The sequence below is a fragment of the Anguilla anguilla genome, chromosome 12 (genome assembly GCF_013347855.1).
Source record: "Anguilla anguilla isolate fAngAng1 chromosome 12, fAngAng1.pri, whole genome shotgun sequence".
NCBI classification, from domain to species: Eukaryota; Metazoa; Chordata; class Actinopteri; order Anguilliformes; family Anguillidae; genus Anguilla; species Anguilla anguilla.
Genome location: NC_049212.1, coordinates 43,284,629 through 43,308,576, shown reverse-complemented (window position 1 = coordinate 43,308,576; position 23,948 = coordinate 43,284,629). Strand labels below are relative to the sequence as shown.

Below are 23,948 nucleotides of genomic sequence, written 5' to 3'. Positions count from 1 at the left end.
TCACAACCCTGATCCCTTCTGTCCAATCAAAACCCCAACCCCTTCTGTCCAATCAAAACTATTTATGCCAGAAATGTTTTATCGCTGCCTTTTGTAAAATACTTTCGAGATCTTCTCTGTATTTCTGATGAAAAGCGCTCTAAATAAAATGTGTTATTAAATAATTCTTATAATTATGTGTTATAACAAGAAACATGACGAGCATGACAAACACAAATGGCTCTTAATACTGTCCTGTAGTGTGTGTGTGTGTTCATGTGTGCGTGAGTTCCTGTGTATGTTCATGTGTGTATTCTGAAGCTCACTGTATTGACAGAGCTGTTCTGAAGCTCACAGTACTGACAGACTGAGCTGAGTCAGTGGCTGATGAGTCTCAGTAACTGAGCTGAGTCAGTGTATGATGAGTCTCCGTGACTGAGCTGAGTCAGTGTATGAGTCAGTGACTGAGCTCTGAGTCAGTGTATGATGAGTCAGTGACTGAGCTCTGAGTCAGTGTATGATGAGTCTCAGTGACTGAGCTGAGTCAGTGTATGAGTCAGTGACTGAGCTCTGAGTCAGTGTATGATGAGTCTCAGTGACTGAGCTGAGTCAGTGTATGAGTCAGTGACTGAGCTCTGAGTCAGTGTATGATGAGTCTCAGTGACTGAGCTGAGTCAGTGTATGTGTCAGTGACTGAGCTCTGAGTCAGTGTATGATGAGTCTCAGTGACTGAGCTGAGTCAGTGTATGAGTCAGTGACTGAGCTCTGAGTCAGTGTATGATGAGTCAGTGACTGAGCTGAGTCAGTGGCTGATGAGTCTCAGTGACTGAGCTGAGTCAGTGTATGATGAGTCAGTGACTGAGCTCTGAGTCAGTGTATGATGAGTCTCAGTGACTGAGCTGAGTCAGTGTATGTGTCAGTGACTGAGCTCTGAGTCAGTGTATGATGAGTCTCAGTGACTGAGCTGAGTCAGTGTATGAGTCAGTGACTGAGCTCTGAGTCAGTGTATGATGAGTCAGTGACTGAGCTGAGTCAGTGGCTGATGAGTCTCAGTGACTGAGCTGAGTCAGTGTATGATGAGTCAGTGACTGAGCTCTGAGTCAGTGTATGATGAGTCTCAGTGACTGAGCTGAGTCAGTGTATGAGTCAGTGACTGAGCTCTGAGTCAGTGTATGATGAGTCTCAGTGACTGAGCTGAGTCAGTGTATGTGTCAGTGACTGAGCTCTGAGTCAGTGTATGATGAGTCTCAGTGACTGAGCTGAGTCAGTGTATGAGTCAGTGACTGAGCTCTGAGTCAGTGTATGATGAGTCAGTGACTGAGCTGAGTCAGTGGCTGATGAGTCTCAGTGACTGAGCTGAGTCAGTGTATGATGAGTCAGTGACTGAGCTCTGAGTCAGTGTATGATGAGTCAGTGACTGAGCTCTGAGTCAGTGTATGATGAGTCTCAGTGACTGAGCTCTGAGTCAGTGTATGATAAACAAGGGATGGATAAGCTGCCAATCAGAACAACAGGGAAAAGTGCATACAAAGAGAGAGAAATATCAGTGACTCTTCTCCACGAGTATATTTTATTCATGTACACTATGACAGCTATTTAAAACAGCCATACAGAAACAGACTTATTATTCATATTAATCTGATGTATAAAACTGAATTACAGAGCAGGTGAGAGGATCTATTCCTGATGATACCCACGGGACTATGACTCTAATAACAGTGTGACAGCCAACCCAGCTGCACTGTGCAGGAGACCAGGGTGATTCAGAGGCAATTTTGTCACCCAACAGGGAGAGTCAGAGAGATTAGAGGGAGGGAGAGAGAGATAGGGAGTCAGTGAGAGAGGAGGGAGAGAGGGAGAGATGGAGGACTGGGCTGAGCTGAGCCAAAACACCCCAAACCTCAGAAGCATGTGGCTCTAATAGGCGGGGCTAGCGGGGCGGGGCGAGCGGGGCACGGGTCACAGGAACGGCTCGATGTCGATGTCGAGGGCGGAGCAAGGCATGGTGAGCTCGAAGCGACTGATGACGTCAGGATGAAGGACCCCGAGGCGGCCAATGCTCTGCCCATGAGCAAAAACCTCCGCACAGCGTCCGGGGAAGAAGCTGCAGTCTGCAAATAGAGAGAGCGAGTAAGAGAAGTCGGCACCAAAGAGAGAGAGGTCTACACCAGAGAGAGAGGGGTCTGCACCACACAGAAAGAGGTCTGCACCAGAGAGAGAGATGTCTGTACCAGAGAGAGGGGTCTGCACCACACAGAAAGAGGTCTGCACCAGAGAGAGAGATGTCTGTACCAGAGGGAGAGGAGTCTGCACCAGAGAGAGAGCGGTCTGCACCAGAGAGAAAGAGAGGTCTACACCACACAGCTCTCTCTCACAATCAGACTCACAGCTGTGAGTGTATGTGTGTCTCGCCCCAGCCTAGATCCCCCCCCCCCCCCCCCCCCACCCCCGCCCTAGCCCCACCCCAGCCCCGCCCGAGCCCTGCTGAAGACCGTGTTGCAGTTGGGTCTCTATGGAAGGATGGGCGCACACAGGGGGCCAATCAGGGCTCTGAAATTCTGGGATCAGACACAGCTTCAGGCAGAGATCAAAGTGCCCCTGCCTGTCCAAACATCTGCTGACAGGCCTCCCGCACGGTCGTCCTGGGGGGGGGGGGGCACATGTTCACATCCCCCTGGCCTCACCGCAGGGAGGGGGGAAGGAGGGGAATGCTCGGGGGGCCCAGCAGGCCAGCTCACCGCTCATAGATCTCTCAAATGAGCAGCTGTCCGTCAACCACTGCTCCTACCGCTGCCGTGGAGAGGTCCGTATGAACAGGTCAGCTGCCACCCGGACCCCCGACCCCCCCACCCAGACCCCCAACTGCCCACCAAAAAGGACCCTCAACTCTACACACATCACCCCAACCCCCAACCCCCCAACCCCGACTGCCAACCACCCTCAGCTCTACACACATCACCCCAACGGCCAACTGTGCTAGGCTATGAGCATGTTACCAATGACAGCGCTACTGTTTTGATATGGTATTTGATATTGCCCCACTGACACAGTCAGATTAATCTCATAATTTCACTATTTTAACATTCCCAGTGGAGTGAGAATGGGGGGACTGGTGACGGTTGGTTAGCGAGAGCGTGTCAGCAGGGAGAGATGTGCTGCTGTTCCTTTACGAACCCCAAAACGCTGTCATAAGAGCAGGAAACGAGCCTCCAGACCAGCAGGAATCACTCAGAGACCGCAGCCAATCAGCTCCACCGACTGCCACTGCTGCAGCCAATGATGTCCACTCAGACCAACACTTCTGAAATGCCCTCCTTGGCAGGTTAAAGGTCATAACACCGGAGTGATATTGGTAACTGAATGATGCTAACATCATGCTCTGCTATAGTTGGTACACAGTGAAAATGTCATGCTCAACAATGGCCTCAACATCGCCTGCCATGCTTATTAGTTCTTTTTGATCCATAGTTTTTACCAGTTACATTCAAAAGCAAAGCCACAGAGATGCAGCAGTTATCTAGCCCCACACTCTCTGCATAATAATAAAGTAAGCAAGTTAAAATATTTTGCTATAATAATAAAATGTGCAACATGTTCCTTTATGAGTTGCTGTTTGTGCTCATTTGCTATTGAGATGAAGGTGGAAACTTAAATGTGCAGGCAAATACCACTTATTGATATCAGCTCCAGTATTTCCATATGCTGCAGCCCAACTAGAAACTCAAACAATGTGTGCAGGAGTTTTTAATAATCATCCTGTAGTGACTGCAGCCAGTGAAACTGCATCAAGATCACTGATAATTAACAGGAAACAGGAACTCAAACTGCCCTGGCCTGCCAGTCCTGCCTGATAGGAGGGCCGGGATGGAAGCAGGTCCTTTCCTTTGTTATATCAACGACAATTACTAAAGCCTGCGCTGATACTGCTTTCATGTGCAGTTGCATGGTTTTAATTATCTAATGGATCTGTTCATTCACCAGCTCCATTACTACCCCACTCTTCCATAAGCAGACAAAACAAGGCAAACGACCTCCTCATCACAGCCCTTACAATTCAATAACTACAGGAAACATACATGAGTCCAGCAGCATCCTTCCTCTCAAAGAAACTGCAGCTCAAGAAGTTTGATGTTGCAGAACTGAGTTCTTTCGAAGGGAAAATAAAACCATTCCGTCTGTAACCATGGTTCTGAAAAATTAGATCCAGTTTCTTAGAACTGAACCGATTCTACAGCTCGACTCTCATCCCCTAAGCTAAGAGTACACGCTATGAACATCCATACTAAACCTAAGCTAAGAGTACACGCTATGCACATCCATACTAAAACCTCAATTCCCCTAAGCTAAAGGAGTACACGCTATGAACATCCATACTAAACCTAAGCTAAAAGAGTACACGCTATGAACATCCATACTAAAACCTCAATTCCCCTAAGCTAAGAGTACACGCTATGAACATCCATACTAAACCTAAGCTAAAAGAGTACACGCTATGAACATCCATACTAAACCTAAGCTAAAGGAGTACACGCTATGAACACCCATACTCAAACCTCAATGCCAACCAACCCCAACCCTACCCCAACCCACCCACCCACCCCAACACCAACCCCAACACCAACTTTAACCCTAACCCAACCCCACCCCCCACCCCAACACCAACCCCATCCCCAACACCAACCCTAAACAAACCCCAACCCTACCACCCCACCCCAACTCCAAGCCCAACCCCTGAACTGTGACACGCAGCCACTGCGGTTCTTACCATCTGAGGCTTTGATGTGGTACCCCTCTCCCGGGCCCGGATTAACCTCCAGAAGCTGCATGACCCGGTCCAATAGGCCGTGGATCACCTCGAACCCGGGACTCTTGTTGTAGTACACGGCACAGAGACGCCGGCTGTTCCTGGCACCCACATCTGAGAAAAAAATAAATCCCCTTACTCACACTCACACTCACACTCACACGCACACGCACACGCACACTCACACGCACACGCACACGCACACGCACTCACGCATATACACTAATTCACACACTCACTCACACACACACACACACACATGCACACACACACACTCACGCTCACACACGCACACGCACTCACGCATATACACTAATTCACACACTCACTCACACACACACACACTCACGCTCACATGCATATACACTAACTCACTCACTCACACACACACACACACACACACACACGCTCACACGCATATACACTAACTCACTCACTCACACACTCACTCACACGCACATGCACACACTCACGCTCACACGCATATACACTAACTCACTCACTCACACACACACACACACTCACGTGCATATACACTAACTCACTCACTCACACACTCACTCACACGACACATGCACACACACACTCACGCTCACATACACTAACTCACTCACTCACACGCACATACACACACACTCACGCGCATATACACTAACTCACTCACTCACACGCACACATGCACACACGCACGCACACACACATATACACACACACTCACGCATATACACTAACTCACTCACTCACACACTCACACGCACATGCACACACTCACGCTCACACGCATATACACTAACTCACACACGACACATGCACACACGCACGCACACACACACACTCACGCTCACATACACTAACTCACTCACACACTCACTCACACGCACATACACACACACTCACGCGCATATACACTAACTCACTCACTCACACACTCACTCACACGACACATGCACACACACACGCACACACACACTCACGCTCACATACACTAACTCACTCACTCACACGCACATACACACACACTCACGCGCATATACACTAACTCACTCACTCACACGCACACATGCACACACGCACGCACACACACATATACACACACACTCACGCATATACACTAACTCACTCACTCACACACTCACACGCACATGCACACACTCACGCTCACACGCATATACACTAACTCACTCACACGACACATGCACACACGCACGCACACACACACTCACGCTCACATACACTAACTCACTCACACACTCACTCACACGCACATACACACACACTCACGCGCATATACACTAACTCACTCACTCACACGCACACATGCACACACGCACGCACACACACATACACACACACACTCACGCTCACACGCATATACACTCACTCACACACACACTCGCACGCACACACGCACACACACACACACACCTCTTGTGTCATCTTTCAGCACCACATCGGAGATCTCAAAGAGTTTGAGGGGCAGAGGCATCTTCCTGTTTGCTGCCAGAGTCTTGAGCAGGCCTGGCAGGAGGGTGGTGCGCGCCACCTGTAGGGAGAGAGTGTTACTGCAGCAGCAACAGCAGCCTGTCTGAAAGAGACCAATAGCACCCTCTGGTGGAGAACACTGTCAGTGACGCACGCTTCAGTACTTTGCACACGGTGCATTTTCTGTGTTGTCTGAGACAGCAGAAGGAGTTTTCCCACCTGGAACTCGGCAGTTTTCGGGTTGGCGATGTGCACAGCTCTGATTTCTGAGATGTTTCTCCCCAGTTTATCAGCAATGTCCTCCTGAGAGCACTACAGAGAGAGCATCTGATTACCAAAAACACCTGTGTGCTCAAGACCTACCCCCTCACACCTGTGTGCTTACCTATCCCTCTCACACCTGTGAGCTCAATACTTACCTACCCCCTTCACACCTGTGTGCTCAATACTTACCTATCCCCCTCACACCTGTGTGCTTATCTATCCCCCTAACACCTGCGTGCTTACCTATCCCCCTCACACCTGTGTGCTTACCTATCCCCCTCACACCTGTGTGCTCAATATTTACCTATCCCCCTAACACCTGTGTGCTTACCTATCCCCTCACACCTGCGTGCTTACCTATCCCCCTCACACCTGTGTGCTTATTTACTCACCTACCCTCTCATACCTGTGCACTTATCACTTATCTATCCCCTGCACAGAGAGAAAGAGAGAGAGAGGGGGGGAGAGAGAAGGGGAGGAGAGGGAGTGAGAGGGAGGGAGAGAGAAAGAGAGAGACAGACAGAGAGAAAGACAGAGAGAGAGGGAGAGAGAGAAAGAGGGAGGGAGATACAGAGAGAGAGAGAGAGGGAGGGAGATAGAGACAGACAGAAAGAGAGAGAGGGAGAGAGAGAGAGGGAGGGAGAGAGAGAGAGGGAGGGAGGGAGATAGAGACAGACAGAAAGAGAGAGAGGGAGAGAGAGAGAGGGAGGGAGGGAGATAGAGACAGACAGAAAGAGAGAGAGAGAGAGAGAGAGAGAGGGAGGGAGGGTCCGTACCAGAGCAAAGGTGAGCGCCTCAGTGAAACTGGCTGCAGCTAGATCCTGCCTCAGGAGCTCTGTCAGCTTGTTCAGAGGGAGCTGTACAAATACAAATACAAAGACACGCACACACGCGCACGCACACACAGGCACGCACGCACGCACGCACGCACGCACACACAGGCACGCACGCACACACGCCTGGTTAGGGAGGGTGTCAGCAAGGGGCGTGGCCTGGTTAGGGAGGGTGTCAGTAAGGGGCGTGGCCTGGTTAGGGAGGGTGTCAGTAAGGGGCGTGGCCTGGTTAGGGAGGGTGTCAGTAAGGGGCGTGGCCTGGTTAGGGAGGGTGTCAGTAAGGGGTGTGGCCTGGTTAGGGAGGGTGTCAGTAAGGGGCGTGGCCTGGTTAGGGAGGGTGTCAGTAAGGGGCGTGGCCTGGTTAGGGAGGGTGTCAGTAAGGGGCGTGGCCTGGTTAGGGAGGGTGTAATTGAGAGGCGTGGTCACTTACCTGGTTAGCCACGGTGTAGGTACGGGGCGTTGTGCGGACTATGTTGTTAAAACCATAAGCGATTGCAGCATCTTCCATGATGTCACAGGCATGAATGACATCAGACCGTGTGGGCGGGATCTCCACCTGGATCTGCCCGTCCTCCCCAACCTCGGAGCGCAGACACATCCGCGTCAACAGCTGCGCGATGTGCTCCGCCGACTCACTGAAGCGACACGGTAGCGCATTACATTACATTCATTTAGCTAGCATGTTAGCACATTACATTCATTTAGCTAGCATGTTAGTGCATTACATTCATTGAGCTGGTCTGTTAGCACATTACATTCATTTAGCTGGCATGTTAGTGCATTATATTCATTTAGCTAGTCTGTTAGCGCATCACATTCATTTAGCTAGCATGTTAGTGCATTACATTCATTTAGCTGGTCTGTTAGCACATTACATTCATTTAGCTAGCATGTTACATTACATTACATTACATTATAGGCATTTAGCAGACGCTCTTATCCAGAGTGACGTACAACAAGTGCATAGGTTTCCCTATGGTTCCCTAGGTTTAGCTAGCATGTTAGCACATTACATTCATTTAGCTAGCATGTTAGTGCATTACATTCATTTAGCTGGTCTGTTAGCACATTACATTCATTTAGCTGGTCTGTTAGCACATTACATTCATTTAGCTAGCATGTTAGCACATTACATTCATTTAGCTGGCATGTTAGCGCATTACATTCATTTAGCTGGTCTGTTAGCACATTACATTCATTTAGCTAGCATGTTAGCACATTACATTCATTTAGCTGGCACGTTAGTGCATTACATTCATTTAGCTAGCATGTTAGTGCATTACATTCATTTAGCTAGCATGTTAGCACATTACATTCATTTAGCAGAAACTGTACTCTGGAGGCACTAGCAGTCCGCTCTGCTGAAGGGGGGAAGGAGACATTCCAAACCACACTAACCTGATTCCCACTTTCTGGTTGATGAAATCTCCCGTCAGTGTCTCGGTCCTGTAGGCCAGCTCCTGAGGAACAGCACAGCGGTCAGTTAGGGTTGGGGTTAGGGTTAGGGGGGTTAGGGTTAGGGTTGTGGTTGGGGTTAGGGTTAGGGTTGGGGTTGTGGTTGGGGTTAGGGTTAGGGTTGTGGTTGGGGTGCCCCCAGCCCAACGCAGCAATAATCATTTTTAGGGTGCCCCCAGCCCAGTGCAGCAATAATCATTTTTAGGGTGCCCCCAGCCCAACGCAGCAATAATCATTTTTACGACACAGGTGCTACAACGCTACATTTAAAACAATACAATGCCTAAATGGTGCCTGCCCTGAACCAATCATCTACCTTATTTCAAATAAAGAGCAAATAATGACATTAACGAACAACCTTTTTATGGCAAAGGCAACTGCCACTGTTTGAATGCCTATGGGTAAAATACAGCCACACTTCCTCTTTTGGCATTTTGACCGAGTTTAACGTGAGCTATCTTCCCAACGGCTCCGACTCCACCGGACAGACCAGTGCAGCGCTACTGAAGACCACAAAATGAAGCACTGAACTCAGTCGGTCCGGTAGGTACCAGTCATATGGGAACTGGGGCTACAGTGCTACAGGGTTTCAGTACCCAACCCTGCTAATAAGGCAGGCCATAAACAGGGGGGGGGGGGGTCAAGCCTGGATTTAAGGGGGGGGCTGGACACATACTGGATACACGCAGGTTCTGCCATCAGGGTACACAACCTCAGCTTCCTCCACTCTGGAAACAATACAAACAGGGTGCAGGAAATCAGAACGCAGGAAATATAAACCAAGGAAGTTTTTTTTAATTTTTTTTTATTTATTTATAACTTACGTGAATGGCTGCTCACAGTATTCACTGAACATTGTGACAATCATGTCCAGAACAATCTTAGCCTGAATGAAAAAAACACAGAAATGAACTGGGATTGACTACAGCAGAGTACGGTAACAGACAGGTTAGGACACGGCTAGGACAGGCTAGGACAGGCTAGGACAGGGTTAGGACAGGTCATGTTAATGTAGTGTTTTAACAAGTCATGTCATAAAAAGTAGGTTACAGCATGTCAAAGCATTGTACAGTATAACAAATTATAGAAAGGTAAAGCATGTCATATCAGCTTGTTGGATGTGAAGTGTAACAGGCTGTATTAATGAAAAGTATAATAATTGTGGTAAAAAATGTTACGAGTATGTAAAATCCTTTAACATATGATGCCTTAATTGTTTGCATACCTTTGTCAGATCAGTGGCTGTGCACTCGATGAAGACGTTCTTGGTGTTGAGGGAGATTCTGGAGTGGTCCCCTGTTACACAGCAGCACAGAAGCATTTCACACAACCTATCAGGAGCCCTAAAATCAGGTGTATCTGGGCGCTTACTGAGCACGTGCAAGCGTTCTGCACACCATCACAGCACGAAACAAACATAACGGCTAAATGCAGCCGCAGTATTTCCTGCGCAGATATATTCTTCTGAGCAGCTGGAACTGAGTTGGTGCAGTAAACCCGGGTTTAGGCAGGTCGACTGGTGGGGAAGCTCACCGTTAATAATGGGGGGCATGGACAGGACCACGCCGTTGCTGTCATAGATAACGGGGTACACCGGCTTGTCCTCAATAATGTGGAGGTAATGTCGTAGGTGGCTGTCGCTCTGAAACATATCAAATCCCACAAGCACAATATTCAGGATTACATAAATGATTTCATAATCAGTAAGAAAAAAAAAACTGAAATCTGCACACTTCACACCATGTTTGGTGCTCAGGTCTGGTTTGGTGCTCAGGCTGGTTTGGTGCTCAGGCCTGGTTTGGTACTCAGGCCTGGTTTGGTGCTCAGGCCTGGTTTGGTGCTCAGGTCTGGTTTGGTGCTCAGGCTGGTTTGGTGCTCAGGTCTGGTTTGGTGCTCAGGTCTGGTTTGGTGCTCAGGTCTGGTTTGGTGCTCAGGTCTGGTCAGGGCATGCCCGCTCCCCTCACAGCAGAATGGTTGTTAAACCCAACACAGCTCACCTTGTACATGCTCATCATCTCCAGGGCAGTCAGCTCCTGGCTCTGGTTGAGGGGGCGGAAGCGGATCTGGGCGGGGGGGCGGGCTGTGTAGGTGAAGGGGCCCGAGATGGTGTCCAGGTCATGAGTCCCGATGGCCACCAGGGTTCTCTTCCTGCAAAACACTCACAGTAAGACCCTAACACGCAGTGTTCAGCCTCCGTAACACTAACAGTAAGACCCTAACACTATGTTCAGCCTCCTCATTAACACTCACAGTAAGACCCTAACACTCAGTGTTCAGCCTCCTCATTAACACTCACAATAAAACCCTAACACCCAGTGTTCAGCCTCCTCAGTAACACTCACAGTAAAACCCTACCACTCAGTGTTCAGCCTCCACACTACCACTCACAGTAAAACCCTAACACTCAGTGTTCAGCCTCCTCATTAACACTCACACTAAGACCCTAACACTCAGTGTTCAGCCTCCACACTAACATTCACAGTAAAACCCTAACACTCAGTGTTCAGCCTCCTCAGTAACACTCACAGTAAGACCCTAACACTCAGTGTTCAGCCTCCACACTAACACTCACAGTAAAACCCTAACACTCAGTGTTAAGCCTCCTCATTAACACTCACAGTAAGACCCTAACACTCAGTGTTCAGCCTCCTCATTAACACTCACAGTAAGACCCTAACACTCAGTGTTAATGTTTTCTATTTCCTATTCTGGTTAAGTGTCTTTGTGACAGTGTCTCTGTATAAAGCCTGAACTGAAACGACCCTGTTCAGATCTGGAGCTTTACTGACGCTGCTGTGACCACACCCTGTGCAGATGTGCTGTGACCGGACCCTGTGCAGATTGTGCTGTGACCGGACCCTGTGCAGATTGTGCTGTGACCGGACCCTGTGCAGATTGTGCTGTGACCGGACCCTGTGCAGATTGTTCTGCGGCTGACCTGCAGACATTCTGGTGCAGCTTCTCCTGCAGCTCGATGAAGCTGTCATATCGCTCCTGTGTCAAGCTGATGTTGCGCAGGACTGCGGCAACAGCATGAGGGCGCACGGCAGCCGTCTGCAGCCCGGGAGAGAAAAAGAACCCAGTGCTAAATACAACAACCCAGTGTTAAATAAAATAACCCAGCATTACATACAATAACCCAATGTTAAAAACAATAACCAAGCATTACATACAATAACAAAGCGTTACATACAATAACCCAGCGTTACATACAATAACCCAGTGTTAAAAACAATAACCCAGCATTACATACAATAACCCAGCATTACATACAATAACAAAGCGTTACATACAATAACCCAGCGTTACATACAACAACCCAGCGTTAAATACAATAATCCAGGATTTGCCACAATCCTGTGGTACACACACACACACACACACACATAGCGCTAGAGAACACATGGCCACTCCAGCCGCTGTGCATTAGCGATAGCACACACACACACAAGCCTGGCAGGGGACGTGCCATTTCCCAAAGCTGGGTTAGTGAAGACCACCCGTGCCAGTGTACCTCCTCTGTGATGAGCAGTCTCTGGGGCGCCCCATCGGACGGGCTCAGCCTGCGGTAACGGGGGGCCTCCGCCCTGCTCACACACCCAGGAGAGAACAGGAGAACAAGCGAGTGTGTGTTTGGACAGGAGTAACAGACGGGTTTTGGGTTATGGTGCAAGGTGTGGGGTATGGGTTATGGTGCAAGGTGTGGGGTATGGGTTATGGTGCAGGGTGTGGGTTATGTGAGTGGGTTATGGTGCAAGGTGTGGGTTATGTGTGTGGGTTATGGTGCAGGGTGTGGGGTATGGGTTATGGTGCAAGGTGTGGGGTATGGGTTATGGTGCAGGGTGTGGGTTATGTGAGTGGGTTATGGTGCAAGGTGTGGGTTATGTGCGTGGGTTATGGTGCAGGGTGTGGGTTATGTGTGTGGGTTATGGTGCAGGGTGTGGGTTATGTGAGTGGGTTATGGTGCAGGGTGTGGGTTATGTGTGTGGGTTATGGTGCAGGGTGTGGGTTATGTGAGTGGGTTATGGTGCAGGGTGTGGCAGCACAGTTACCTCTCCTTGAAGACCTGCAGGCCTCTGACCAGCCCCTCCAGACAGAGCAGGTCATAGCGATTGGCCGGAACATCAATCTTATACAGAACCACATCAGAGGCTCCCTCAGCCCTCACGTCCCCCTGCTCACGGCTGATGATGTCTCTCTCTGTGGTCTGCAAGGGGACAGACACCGAGTCAGAGACGGGCACCTGTCACTCACCGAGTCAGAGACAGGCACCTGTCACTCACCAAGTCAGAGACGGACACCTGTCACTCACCCGCCTGAGTCAGAGACGGGCACCTGTCACTCACTGAGTCAGAGACGGGCACCTGTCACTCACTGAGTCAGAGACAGGCACCTGTCACTCACCGAGTCAGAGACGGGCACCGGTCACTCACCGAATCAGAGACGGGCACCTGTCACTCACCGAGTCAGAGACGGACACCTGTCACTCACTGAGTCAGAGACGGGCATCTGTCACTCACTCACTCACCGATTCAGAGACAGAAATGTTCTCTTTCCCAGTTTTCCCCAGTTTGTTAAGTGGTAGATAAACGGAGCTCATCAGACAGCACAAAGGCTCTGTGCAGCACGCAACAGCATAGCTACAACTACAGCACAGCACAGCTACAAATACAGCTACAACACATTACAGCACAGCTACAGCACCATACAGCTACAACTACAGCACAGCTACAGCACAGCACAGCACAGCTACAGATACAGCTACAACTACAGCACAGCTACAGCACAGCACAGCACAGCACAGCTACAGATACAGCTACAACACATTACAGCACAGCTACAGCACAGCACAGCTACAACTACAGCACAGCTACAGCACAGCACAGCACAGCTACAGATACAGCTACAGTACATTACAGCACAGCTACAGCACAGCTATAGCACCACACAGCTACAACTACAGCACAACTACAGCACAGCTACAGATACAGCTACAACACATTACAGCACAGCTACAGCACCACACAGCTACAACTACAGCACAGCTACAGCACAACACAGCTACAGATACAGCTACACCACATTACAGCACAGCTACAACTACAGCACAGCTACAGCACCACACAGCTACAACTACAGCACAGCTACAGCACAGCACAGCTACAAATACAGCTACAACACATTACAGCACAGCTACAGCACCACACAGCTACAGTTACAGCACAGCACAGCTACAGATACAGTTACAGCACATTACAGCACAGCTACAACTACAGCACAGCTACAGCACAGCACAGCTACAGATACAGCACATTACAGCACAGCTACAGCACAGCTACAGCACAGCTACAAATACAGCACAGCTACAGCACCACACAGCTACAACTACAGCACTGCTACAGATACAGCTACAGCACATTACAGCACAGCTACAGCTACAGCACCACACAGCTACAACTACAGCACAGCTACAGCATCAGCACACAGGTAGGGTTCAGACAGACCAACACCCTTCATGTGCGGCTCAACAGACACCTGATCAAGTGATGTGGGGCCACAGTGTCACTATTAACACATCACCCTCCCATCACCCCCCAATCCCCCCAGCATCAACCCGCATCACCCCCAATCAACCCCCCATCAAACCCCACTAGCACCCCACCATTAACCCCCCATCAACCCCCCCATCAAACCCCACTAGCACCCCACCATTAACCCCCCATCAACCCCCACTAGCACCCTGCCATCAACCCCCCATCACCCTCCTATCATCCCCCAATCCCCCCGCCATCAACCCCCCCATCAACCCCCGCCTGCACCCCATCATTAACCAGCCAACAACCCCCCATCACCCTCCCATCAACCTCCCCATCAACCCCTGCCATCACCCCCCCATCAACCTCCCCATCAACCCCCGCCAGCACCTCTGCATTCCACACACCACCACCAGGGTTTTCTTTAAGATTAAAAAAGGACTTACAATCTCATCCAGCTCCAGCCCAAACTCAAAACACAGCTCATCGAATTCTTCATCCGCTGAAAGGTAGAAGAATCAGATCAGAGAAGAACCGCTGGAATGGCTGTACACACACACACACACACACACACACACACACATGCACAGCTGTACAGACACACACACACACTCACATACACATACACATGCACATGCACAGCTGTACAGACACACACACACATTCACATGCACACACACACACACACACTCACACATGCACATGCACAGCTGTACAGACACACACACACTCACATGCACACACACACACACTCACATGCACACGCACTCACACACACACATGCACAGCTGTACAGACACACACTCACATGCACACACACACACACACACACGCACAGCTGTACAGACACACAGACACACTCACATGCACACGCGCACACACACATGCATATCTGTACAGACACACACACACACACTCACATGCACGCACACACACACACACACACACACACATAGCTGTACAGACACACACTCACATACACAGCTGTTCGGGCAGACACACTCACATACACAGCTGGGTGTGTCTGTGAGTGTGAGTAATGGCACAGTTAGTTTTTGATACAGGTTAGTGTTCAATATGGGTAAGAGATCTCGACAGTGTCAGCCTACACCGCCGATAGTTGTGCGTTTTAATAACTCTACCCTATTCTGTAGTGGTGGAACAGTCAGCAAAAACGGACGTTAGCAGAAGCTGAAGATTAAGCTTCTGGAAATAAAACTCATTATAAACAATAGTAGCCACAACCGTTCACACAGATTTAATGTCGCTAACGTTGCCATTCATTTTGACATATTGCGGCGAGAACCGCGACCAGCTAAAACGAGTACACCAAGTTTACTAGAATAAAACCTGATCATAATTGACACTGCCACAATTCTGAGTGTCACTAAAGAACATTACAATTAAACTAGCTAGAAATACACAACATTTAACTACTTAATACAGAAATGATGCAATCGCAGTGCACCACCCAACGGTAGTGAAGCAGGACTAGCTCTCTAGCTACCGAGCCATCTCGCTAGTTTGCCTTTTGTGCTGGCTGATCATAACAAATAGCCTGTCACAGATGTCCTTATTAAAATATACTTTCTGGCTAATCGTTTTATCTTGTAGGCCTAAATACACATTTAAATTAGCTAACGCCATGGCTCGAACGATAGGTTAGCAATCGAAGCTCGACTGCCATTCATTCATGCCAAGGAATAACCCCTGAAGCATTTAAACATTGTAATTTTTAAAAAAATTACACAAACATTTCTTCCATTTCAAATATTATCCAGAAAAAACGTCTTACTGTATTTTCTGCCCAAGGCTTGGAATATAAGGTCCCGTTTCACGCTGACAGTCGGCATGGTCACTTGCGTTCTTCGTCTGAGTTCCTCTGTTTGTAAAGGACCCCAGCAAACCGGGAGGCTGACCAGCAAACTGCCTGAAAAATTGTTTTGAGCCTTCAAACTGTTTTTTTCCCCACAAATAACATTATTATTATTATTATTATTATTATTATTATTATTATTATTATTATTAACTGACTTGACGTCATTAGTTGGTAAATCATAAAACAGATTAGTGGAGTGAACGCACTTATCTTTCTGATATGATACTTATCCTTATATGCAAATGTGTGTAAAATACAAATGGCATCGCTAAATGTGAGCAGTGTATGTAGACAATCCAATGTAAAGCATCACTCAGGATTGCAAGACTAAAGAAAAATTACTTCTTAATATATTCCTTTAAATGTTTGAGCTTTACACAAAAATGACAATACTTTTTTGTGTCTGAGTGAATGCATGTTTGTTTATGATATATGAATGTGCCATGACCTGTGCGGTGGAGACTAGTTTTACATTTCTTTTCAGATGTACAGTACATGTCTGTAATATATTATGTCCAAATCACCAAGAAACAGTGAACCAGACAAGTGGAGGCACACACATTGGGCATTTGTATATTGAGCTTTATACAGTTCTGTGATGTTCTCTGACTAGTCAGGTTATAACTCGGTTAACGGCAGCGGCCCTGTAGTTCAGCCCTGAGGGACCGCTGTGTATGTCTTTGTTCCAACCACACTTGCAATCCCAGAAGCTAATGCCCGGAAAATGAAACTAAACTGAATGGGATAGAGTGGGATGGCTATTCTGCGCAGTTATACACACACCTAACAGAGTGGGTTATCTGAATTGTGAAGGTTTTGTTTCATTTAAATTTTACCTTTTTAAAATCAGGTTCATCCCACTGAGATCAGAAAATGTCTTTTGCAAGGAAGACCTGGCCAAGATGGCAGCAGCATCTACAATTATTAATCAATATCGGTTAAAAGCATATACAATAATTAATCAATATCAGTTACAATCAGCTATCCACTCAAAGGCAACCATGTCATACTACGACTTTTAAAAAATGTCCGTTTATTACAGTGAAATGTGCAAGACCTTCAGGCTCTGCATACTTATACAGCCTATAAAGTCCTATTTAAATGTCATACAAATTGTATTTTTGTCGTTACATATTTGCCAGAACTCCAACAAGCATTTGGTTTGCATTTGCACTACTGGCAGGTAATCCTGGACCTTGAGTGCTTAGAGTACAATTGTTTTTTTTTACAAATAGACAGTATCATTATCAATCAACATAAATCGTTTTTATCAATAAACAAAATGAATTACACATTCCAAACAAGGTTATCATCATATAATAAACGAAAATGAAAAGTGAGTTAGGGAAAATAAAAAACATTGTAAACTGAAATTAAAATAAAAATAAGTTTTTGAAAAAATGAATCTAAAATGACCAAATCTATTTTTAAAAAACTAAATAAAGCTAAACTGAAGTTTAAATCAAAAGCTAGTTAAAAATTTGAGACTATTCAGATATATGTTATTGTAATTGAAATCAGTAACATATTTAATATTAATGTATAATTTTATTATCAATAATATAATATATGTTGATAAACACTTGTAAATGAGGACTGTAACTACTTAAATGACATTGCATGAATAATAAAGCATTCTAAATAAAAATATTGTTTGCATATGCCTTTATGCATGCTTGATTGTACGAAACAACAAGTTCAGATAAGAGAAAAAAAAGATCAATAATGAAATGTTCGTGGAAACGTCTGTAAATACAGTTAACCTCAAATCGCATGCTTACTGAATGAGCCAATAAGTGCACTGGGAATGGAACAGACTGCAGAGCATACGGATACTCTGAGTACAATGCAGACGTCAAAGCATACATCTTTGCTGGAATGGGGGCCAGTGGAGTGGGCACTGCAGGGGGCCAGTGGAGTGGGCACTGCAGGGGGCCAGTGGAATGGGGGCCAGTGGAATGGGGGCCAGTGGAGTGGGCACTGCAGGGGGCCAGTGGAATGGGGGCCAGTGGAGTGGGCACTGCAGGGGGCCAGTGGAATGGGGGCCAGTGGAGTGGGCACAGCAGGGGGCCAGTGGAATGGGGGCCAATGGAGTGGGCACTGCAGGGGGCCAGTGGAGTGGGCACAGCAGGGGGCCAGTGGAATGGGGGCCAATGGAGTGGGCACTGCAGGGGGCCAGTGGAGTGGGCACTGCAGGGGGCCAGTGGAATGGGGGCCAGTGGAGTGGGCACTGCAGGGGGCCAGTGGAGTGGGCACTGCAGGGGGCCAGTGGAATGAGGGCCAGTGGAGTGGGCACTGTAGGAGGGCGATGTGTGTTCACACCCGCAAGCTTACCCGCTTTTGTCAGTGATGCTTGATGTAATGCCCAAATAACCTTCACCACACATTACTTAAGGAGTCATATAACCTTCAGCATTTGCAGAGTCACAGATCTGTGTACACACCTGTAACCAAACATCCATCCATTATCTATACCCGCTTATACTGAGCAAGGTCGCGGGGGGTACTGGAGCCTATCCCAGCGTGCATTGGGCGAGAGGCAGGAATACACCCTGGACATGCCGCCACTCTATCGCAGGAAACATACACCATTCACACACACACTCACACCTATGGGCAATTTAGAGTATCCAATTCTTGCTGAGGCGACAGTGCTACCCACTGCACCAGCTTGCCGTGCTTGTAACCAAACATGAGTTTTAAAAATTAGGATCAAATGCGTCTGGCCCAGAGATACAGGAGCCATGTTGCAAGGTGCAAATACGCAGAGTTCAGACAATACACAGCATTGGTTCCAAACGCCAAACTTGGCAAACTGTGTAGATGTGACATAGCTCGACTTTCCTATCATGGAAACAGAAGTGCTCTCATCCTGTCATTCATTACTATAAAAACATGTTATGCTGAATTTTACATTTTCTACCAGTTCAGTTGTTCAGTTTCTTCCCAATTTTAAGTCCCACCTCAATTTTTTAAATCGTCCAGGATTTACCAGTTGTATGTTGCCCTGATGCTTTTCCACCTCGCGCCGTTGTCAGGGTGGTACCCGAGTACAGCTGTCGCGTTGCAGTGTTTCTGTCCCCAAAAACTCTCCACTGATCGCGACTAATCCAGCATTTCAACTCGCAGACGACAAGGACCGGCCCCCAGCACGCGCCACCTCTAGGAGCCCAATCGCAGACAGTGGAAGCGCCTCGGTGTTCTAATACCTTGACGACGGCCCAGTCACTTCCGGGAGGAGAGGAAATGTCTTTTGTAGGAATTAAATTACCGGCATTATACTGGCGCTAGAGGTGTTTAAATGCATCTGCGAAATACGGACCAAAAGCCCTGGTAGTGTGTGCATTATTCTGACTCGGCACAGTGATAGATGAAATAGAATAAGGTGAGTATGCATTTGCCGTGTTGATTATGGTTCGCTCGCGCACGGAGCAGGACTCTGGGGTTACAGATGTGCTTGATGCTGTAATTGACCACACCAAGCGAGCCTGCATTAACTAACTACATGGACGGGGCATCTCCGCTGTTGCCTAGGGGAACACGGCGCTTTAGGTTCCCGGACTGTCTTTAGACTGTCAGAAACATTTTGAGTTACCGCAACTAAACACGTATTCTAAGGAGTTAACATTTGCCAATGAAAGTACTTCGTTAATATACCACACCAGTTGACTTCAGTAGTTGTACTATGGGTTAGGTTGCTAGCTAGCAGTCGAATTTAGCTATTAACTAGTTTAGCGAATAAACTACATTGCATTCGGTATATTACCAAAGAACAATTTCTAGCTAGTTAGAAATTTACTTAGTTATCCGTTGCCAGCTGGTGTCCACCTAATGTTTAATAGTATGAAAATAGTAGGTTGCATTTTACCTTGACTGGTGCGCACAATAGTAGCGCGTCTTAGCCAGCGTTAGCTGCCGGATAGGTGCTGCTGGGTTGCAGCAGAGCAATAGCAATCTGATTAAAGTGGGGATTAGTGTACGTCAGTATACAGGACAGCGGGGTTGCCCAATCTTATCCGAGACGGGCCGGTGTGGGTGCAGGTTTTTTAAATCCCAGCACTACAACACCTGGTTTAACTATCTAACTAATCAGGTGTCTTGGTGTTGGGCTAAAACAAAACCCTGCACCCACACCGGCCTTTTCCGGATTGGACGGCCCGATCCACCGTGTTGGCAGTATCGGCTCTGCACTAAAGCGTCCTCCTGTTTCAAACACTGCGAACATCATTCTGAAGCTGCACTTCTAACTTCTCATTGTTCTGCCCGTTGGCGCCCTTTCATTAAGTCCTTCTATACCAGTATGATTCTTTCATTGCCACAGATACATCATTGCGATCTCATTTAAGACATGCAGCAGTGATTATTTAGTATAGATTTTTTTCAGCACAGAAATGCATAAGGCTGAGTTCTTTGTCCACTGAAATTAGCCTGGCACAAGGGAAGACTGTGTTGTGAATTGTGATCTCACACCATTGACAGTAGCTCTTTAACACACGCACACTCACGCGCGCACACAAATGCACACTGTCATAAAGGTTGTCCATTGAGTGCTGCAGTGTTTGCTGTTGTGGGGGTGCTGCAGTCACAGTGCTTGTGTTGAGTTTTCTGCAGGGCTGTGGAATGCTGCTGTAAAACAGAAGCAGTATTGACTGCAGGGAAGCGAGCTTCCCTCTTACCGCCATCGGATAGTTAATGCGCCATGCGCTCCAAGCAGAGCTCAGTCTCTTATTTAACTGTGTGGACCTGGTACACTGCAGAGAGCATGCTGTATCCCAGCCTGTTACACAAACACACACAGGGTACAGGGCTCTGGGTGTAGGGAATAGGGCTCAGGGTGTAGGGAATAGGGCTTAGGGTATAGGGAATACGGCTCAGGGTGTAGGGAATAGGGCATAAGGTATAGGGCTTAGGGTATATGGAATAGGGCTCATGGTGTAGGGAATAGGGCATACGGTATAGGGCTCAGGGCATACGGTATAGGGCTCAGGTTATAGGGAATAGGGCTCAGGGTATAGGGAATAGGGCTCAGGGTGTAGGGCATAGGGTATAGGGCTCAGGGTGTAGGGAATAGGGTATAGGGCTCAGGGTATAGGGAATAGGGCTCAGGGTATAGGGCATAGGGCTCAGGGTGTAGGGAATAGGGTATAGGGCTCAGGGTATAGGGAATAGGGCTCAGGGTGTAGGGAATAGGGCATAGGGTACAGGGCTCAGGGTATAGGGAATAGGGCTTAGGATATAGGGTATAGGGCTCAGGGTACACACCTGACACACCTCTTACAAATACACACACACACATAAACATACACATGCAGACAACACAACTCTCTCTCACTCACACACACACACACGCTGCCTTCCATTGTGAAATTACTGTTTTCGCTCTGAACTACCTTTCACCCAGTTGGGGATTGTGTGTTTGAGTGGAAATCTGCTCTGGCAGTCAGCAGTGTTACGTCACTGCAGTGTAAAAGCTGTGCACTGCTTGATTCTCACCGTCACACTGCTCTCACTCACGGTGCTCACTGACTCATTCACTCACACCACGCTTACTCATTCACTCACTCATTCACTTACACGGCACTGCCTCACTGTGCTCACTCATTCACTCTGATTCATTCACTCACTCACTGCCTGTTTGTGTGCAACTACCAGTGAAAATCAAAGGACCACAGGTGAGAGAATCAAAGGGGATTCAGAGTCATTACAGGTGAGAGAATCAAAGGAGATTCAGAGTCATTACAGGTGAGAGAATCAAAGGGGATTCAGAGTCATTACAGGTGAGAGAATCAAAGGGGATTCAGAGTCATTACAGTGAGCGATTACTTCTGATTATATTGGGTCAGGATATGTCCTTATTCCTGAGTGTGTTTTAGGGTCAGGATCTGTCCTTATTCCTGAGTGTGTTTTAGGGTCAGGATGTGTGTGTGTCCTTATTCCTGAGTGTGCTTTAGGGTCAGGATGTGTGTGTGTCCTTATTCCTGAGTGTGTTTTAGGGTCAGGATGTGTGTGTGTCCTTATTCCTGAGTGTGTTTTAGGGTCAGGATGTGTGTGTGTCCTTATTCCTGAGTGTGTTTTAGGGTCAGGATGTGTATGTGTCCTTATTCCTGAGTGTGTTTTAGGGTCAGGATGTGTGTGTCCTTATTCCTGAGTGTGCTTTAGGGTCAGAATGTGTGTGTGTCCTTATTCCTGAGTGTGCTTTAGGGTCAGGATGTGTATGTGTCCTTATTCCTGAGTGTGTTTTAGGGTCAGGATGTGTGTGTGTCCTTATTCCTGAGTGTGTTTTAGGGTCAGGATGTGTGTGTGTCCTTATTCCTGAGTGTGCTTTAGGGTCAGGATGTGTGTGTGTCCTTATTCCTGAGTGTGTTTTAGGGTCAGGATGTGTGTGTGTCCTTATTCCTGAGTGTGCTTTAGGGTCAGGATGTGTGTGTCCTTATTCCTGAGTGTGCTTTAGGGTCAGGATGTGTGTGTGTCCTTATTCCTGAGTGTGTTTTAGGGTCAGGATGTGTGTGTGTCCTTATTCCTGAGTGTGTTTTAGGGTCAGGATGTGTGTCCTTATTCCTGAGTGTGTTTTAGGGTCAGGATGTGTGTGTGTCCTTATTCCTGAGTGTGTTTGCTGGTATCACTTTTAGCGAAACTCACTGGTATTTCTTGATCTGGGTTCTCATGTCATTTGTGACATTGTCATTATGAAAATGGAGTGAATTCCACATTTTGACTGAAGTACTGGACTAAAATGAAGACCAATGATAATGTAATTATATTCTACTAATGACAGTTTGTAAATGGACTGCATTTATATAGCCCTTTTATCCAAAGCGCTTTACAATTGATGCCTCTCATTCACCCATTCAAACACAGTTTGGTTCTGTTCATTCAGTGGATTTGTTCCAGAACTGTGTGTGTACATGCTAGTGTGTGTTTTTAAGAGCTGTCTGTGGGAGCGTGTGTGTGTGTCTGTGTTAGTTTGTGTGTGTGTGAGTGAGTGTGCGTGCAAGTGTGTGCATATGTGTCTGTGTGCGTGAGTGTGTGTGAGCATGTGCCTGCGCGTGTGCGTGTGCGTGTGTGTGTGTAAGGGGGGTGTGTGCGTGTGAAAGGTGTGTGTGTGTTTCAGAGCTGAGTGCTTCTGTGTTTTCTCCCTGCAGGAGTCCAGAGCAGCCCCCCCTCAGTGGAACCCCCTCATCCTGACCTGTGCACCAGGGGGGTTTTAAAGACTGACTGTGAGCAGAGCAGACAGGGTGGCCGTGGCAACGGCGTGGGAATGAGGCTGAAGGAGGATGTGAACCCGCTGCTGCTGCAGGTGTTTCGCTCGGTGGTGTGGGTGTACTCCTTCATCACCTTCCTGCCCTGGTACCTGCTGTCCGGGCCCGGGCAGCCCCCCCGCGCGCGGCGGGTGCAGGCGCTGTCTGTGAGCGGGAAGCCCGCCGGGCCGTACCGCGCGGGGAACAGCCTGCCGGCGCTGGCCTGCTCGCTGTTCCCCGGCTGCCCCACGCTGGACCTCGTCTTCCGCCACGCCGCGGAGCGCTTCCCCCACCGCGACTGCCTGGGCACCCGCCAGGTCCTGGGAGAGGAGGACGAGAGCCAGCCCAACGGCAAGGTCTTCAGGAAGGTGAGAGAGAGAGCGGGCCTGCAGGCTTCAGCACCAGGGCCTCAGGCTTCAGTACCAGGGCCTCAGGCTTCAGCACCAGGGCCTCAGGCTTCAGAACCAGGAGCTTCAGGAC

At 48.2% G+C, this 23,948-nt stretch overlaps 2 protein-coding genes across 5 annotated transcripts in view; one reads left to right on the top strand and one right to left on the bottom strand.

Moving 5' to 3' along the window:
- Positions 1 to 1,526: 1,526 nt before the first annotated feature.
- On the bottom strand, positions 1,527 to 20,187 carry farsb (phenylalanyl-tRNA synthetase subunit beta). Of its 4 annotated transcripts, none has more exons than XM_035385977.1 (19): positions 20,099 to 20,187; positions 17,067 to 17,145; positions 16,147 to 16,281; positions 14,798 to 14,853; positions 12,870 to 13,024; positions 12,332 to 12,404; positions 11,756 to 11,871; positions 10,815 to 10,965; positions 10,351 to 10,459; positions 10,043 to 10,113; positions 9,642 to 9,703; positions 9,494 to 9,545; positions 8,761 to 8,822; positions 7,793 to 7,997; positions 7,306 to 7,386; positions 6,485 to 6,577; positions 6,209 to 6,326; positions 4,745 to 4,897; positions 1,527 to 2,090 (listed from the first exon to the last, which is right to left on the bottom strand). In XM_035385977.1, exons 3-19 carry the CDS (start codon positions 16,202 to 16,204, stop codon positions 1,939 to 1,941), a joined length of 1,767 nt encoding a protein of 588 aa, XP_035241868.1. In that variant the 5' UTR covers positions 16,205 to 16,281; positions 17,067 to 17,145; positions 20,099 to 20,187; the 3' UTR covers positions 1,527 to 1,938. The 4 variants fall into 4 exon arrangements, with proteins under 4 accessions (XP_035241868.1, XP_035241869.1, XP_035241872.1 ...); XM_035385978.1 differs by lacking the exon at positions 20,099 to 20,187 and adding an exon at positions 19,223 to 19,363; XM_035385981.1 differs by lacking the exon at positions 17,067 to 17,145 and having other exon boundaries at positions 20,099 to 20,158.
- The window catches only part of acsl3a (acyl-CoA synthetase long chain family member 3a), a 24,088-nt gene continuing 19,618 nt past the window's right edge, over positions 19,479 to 23,948 (top strand). The window contains exons 1-2 of the mRNA XM_035385976.1: positions 19,479 to 19,615; positions 23,373 to 23,836. Of these exons, the coding sequence (XP_035241867.1) occupies positions 23,489 to 23,836 (348 nt within the window). The 5' untranslated portion in view covers positions 19,479 to 19,615; positions 23,373 to 23,488. The remainder of the gene's footprint in view (positions 19,616 to 23,372; positions 23,837 to 23,948) is intronic.

Excerpts from the sequence above, each read along its gene's own strand:
- farsb (XM_035385977.1), bottom strand. The coding sequence starts at position 16,204 with ATGCCGACTGTCAGCGTGAAACGGGACCTTATATTCCAAGCCTTGGGC. Across the intron at positions 9,546-9,641 it reads TACTGTGAGCAGCCATTCAC|AGTGGAGGAAGCTGAGGTTG; the intron begins GTAAGTTATAAA and ends TATTGTTTCCAG. Across the intron at positions 7,998-8,760 it reads AACCAGAAAGTGGGAATCAG|TGAGTCGGCGGAGCACATCG; the intron begins GTTAGTGTGGTT and ends GTGTCGCTTCAG.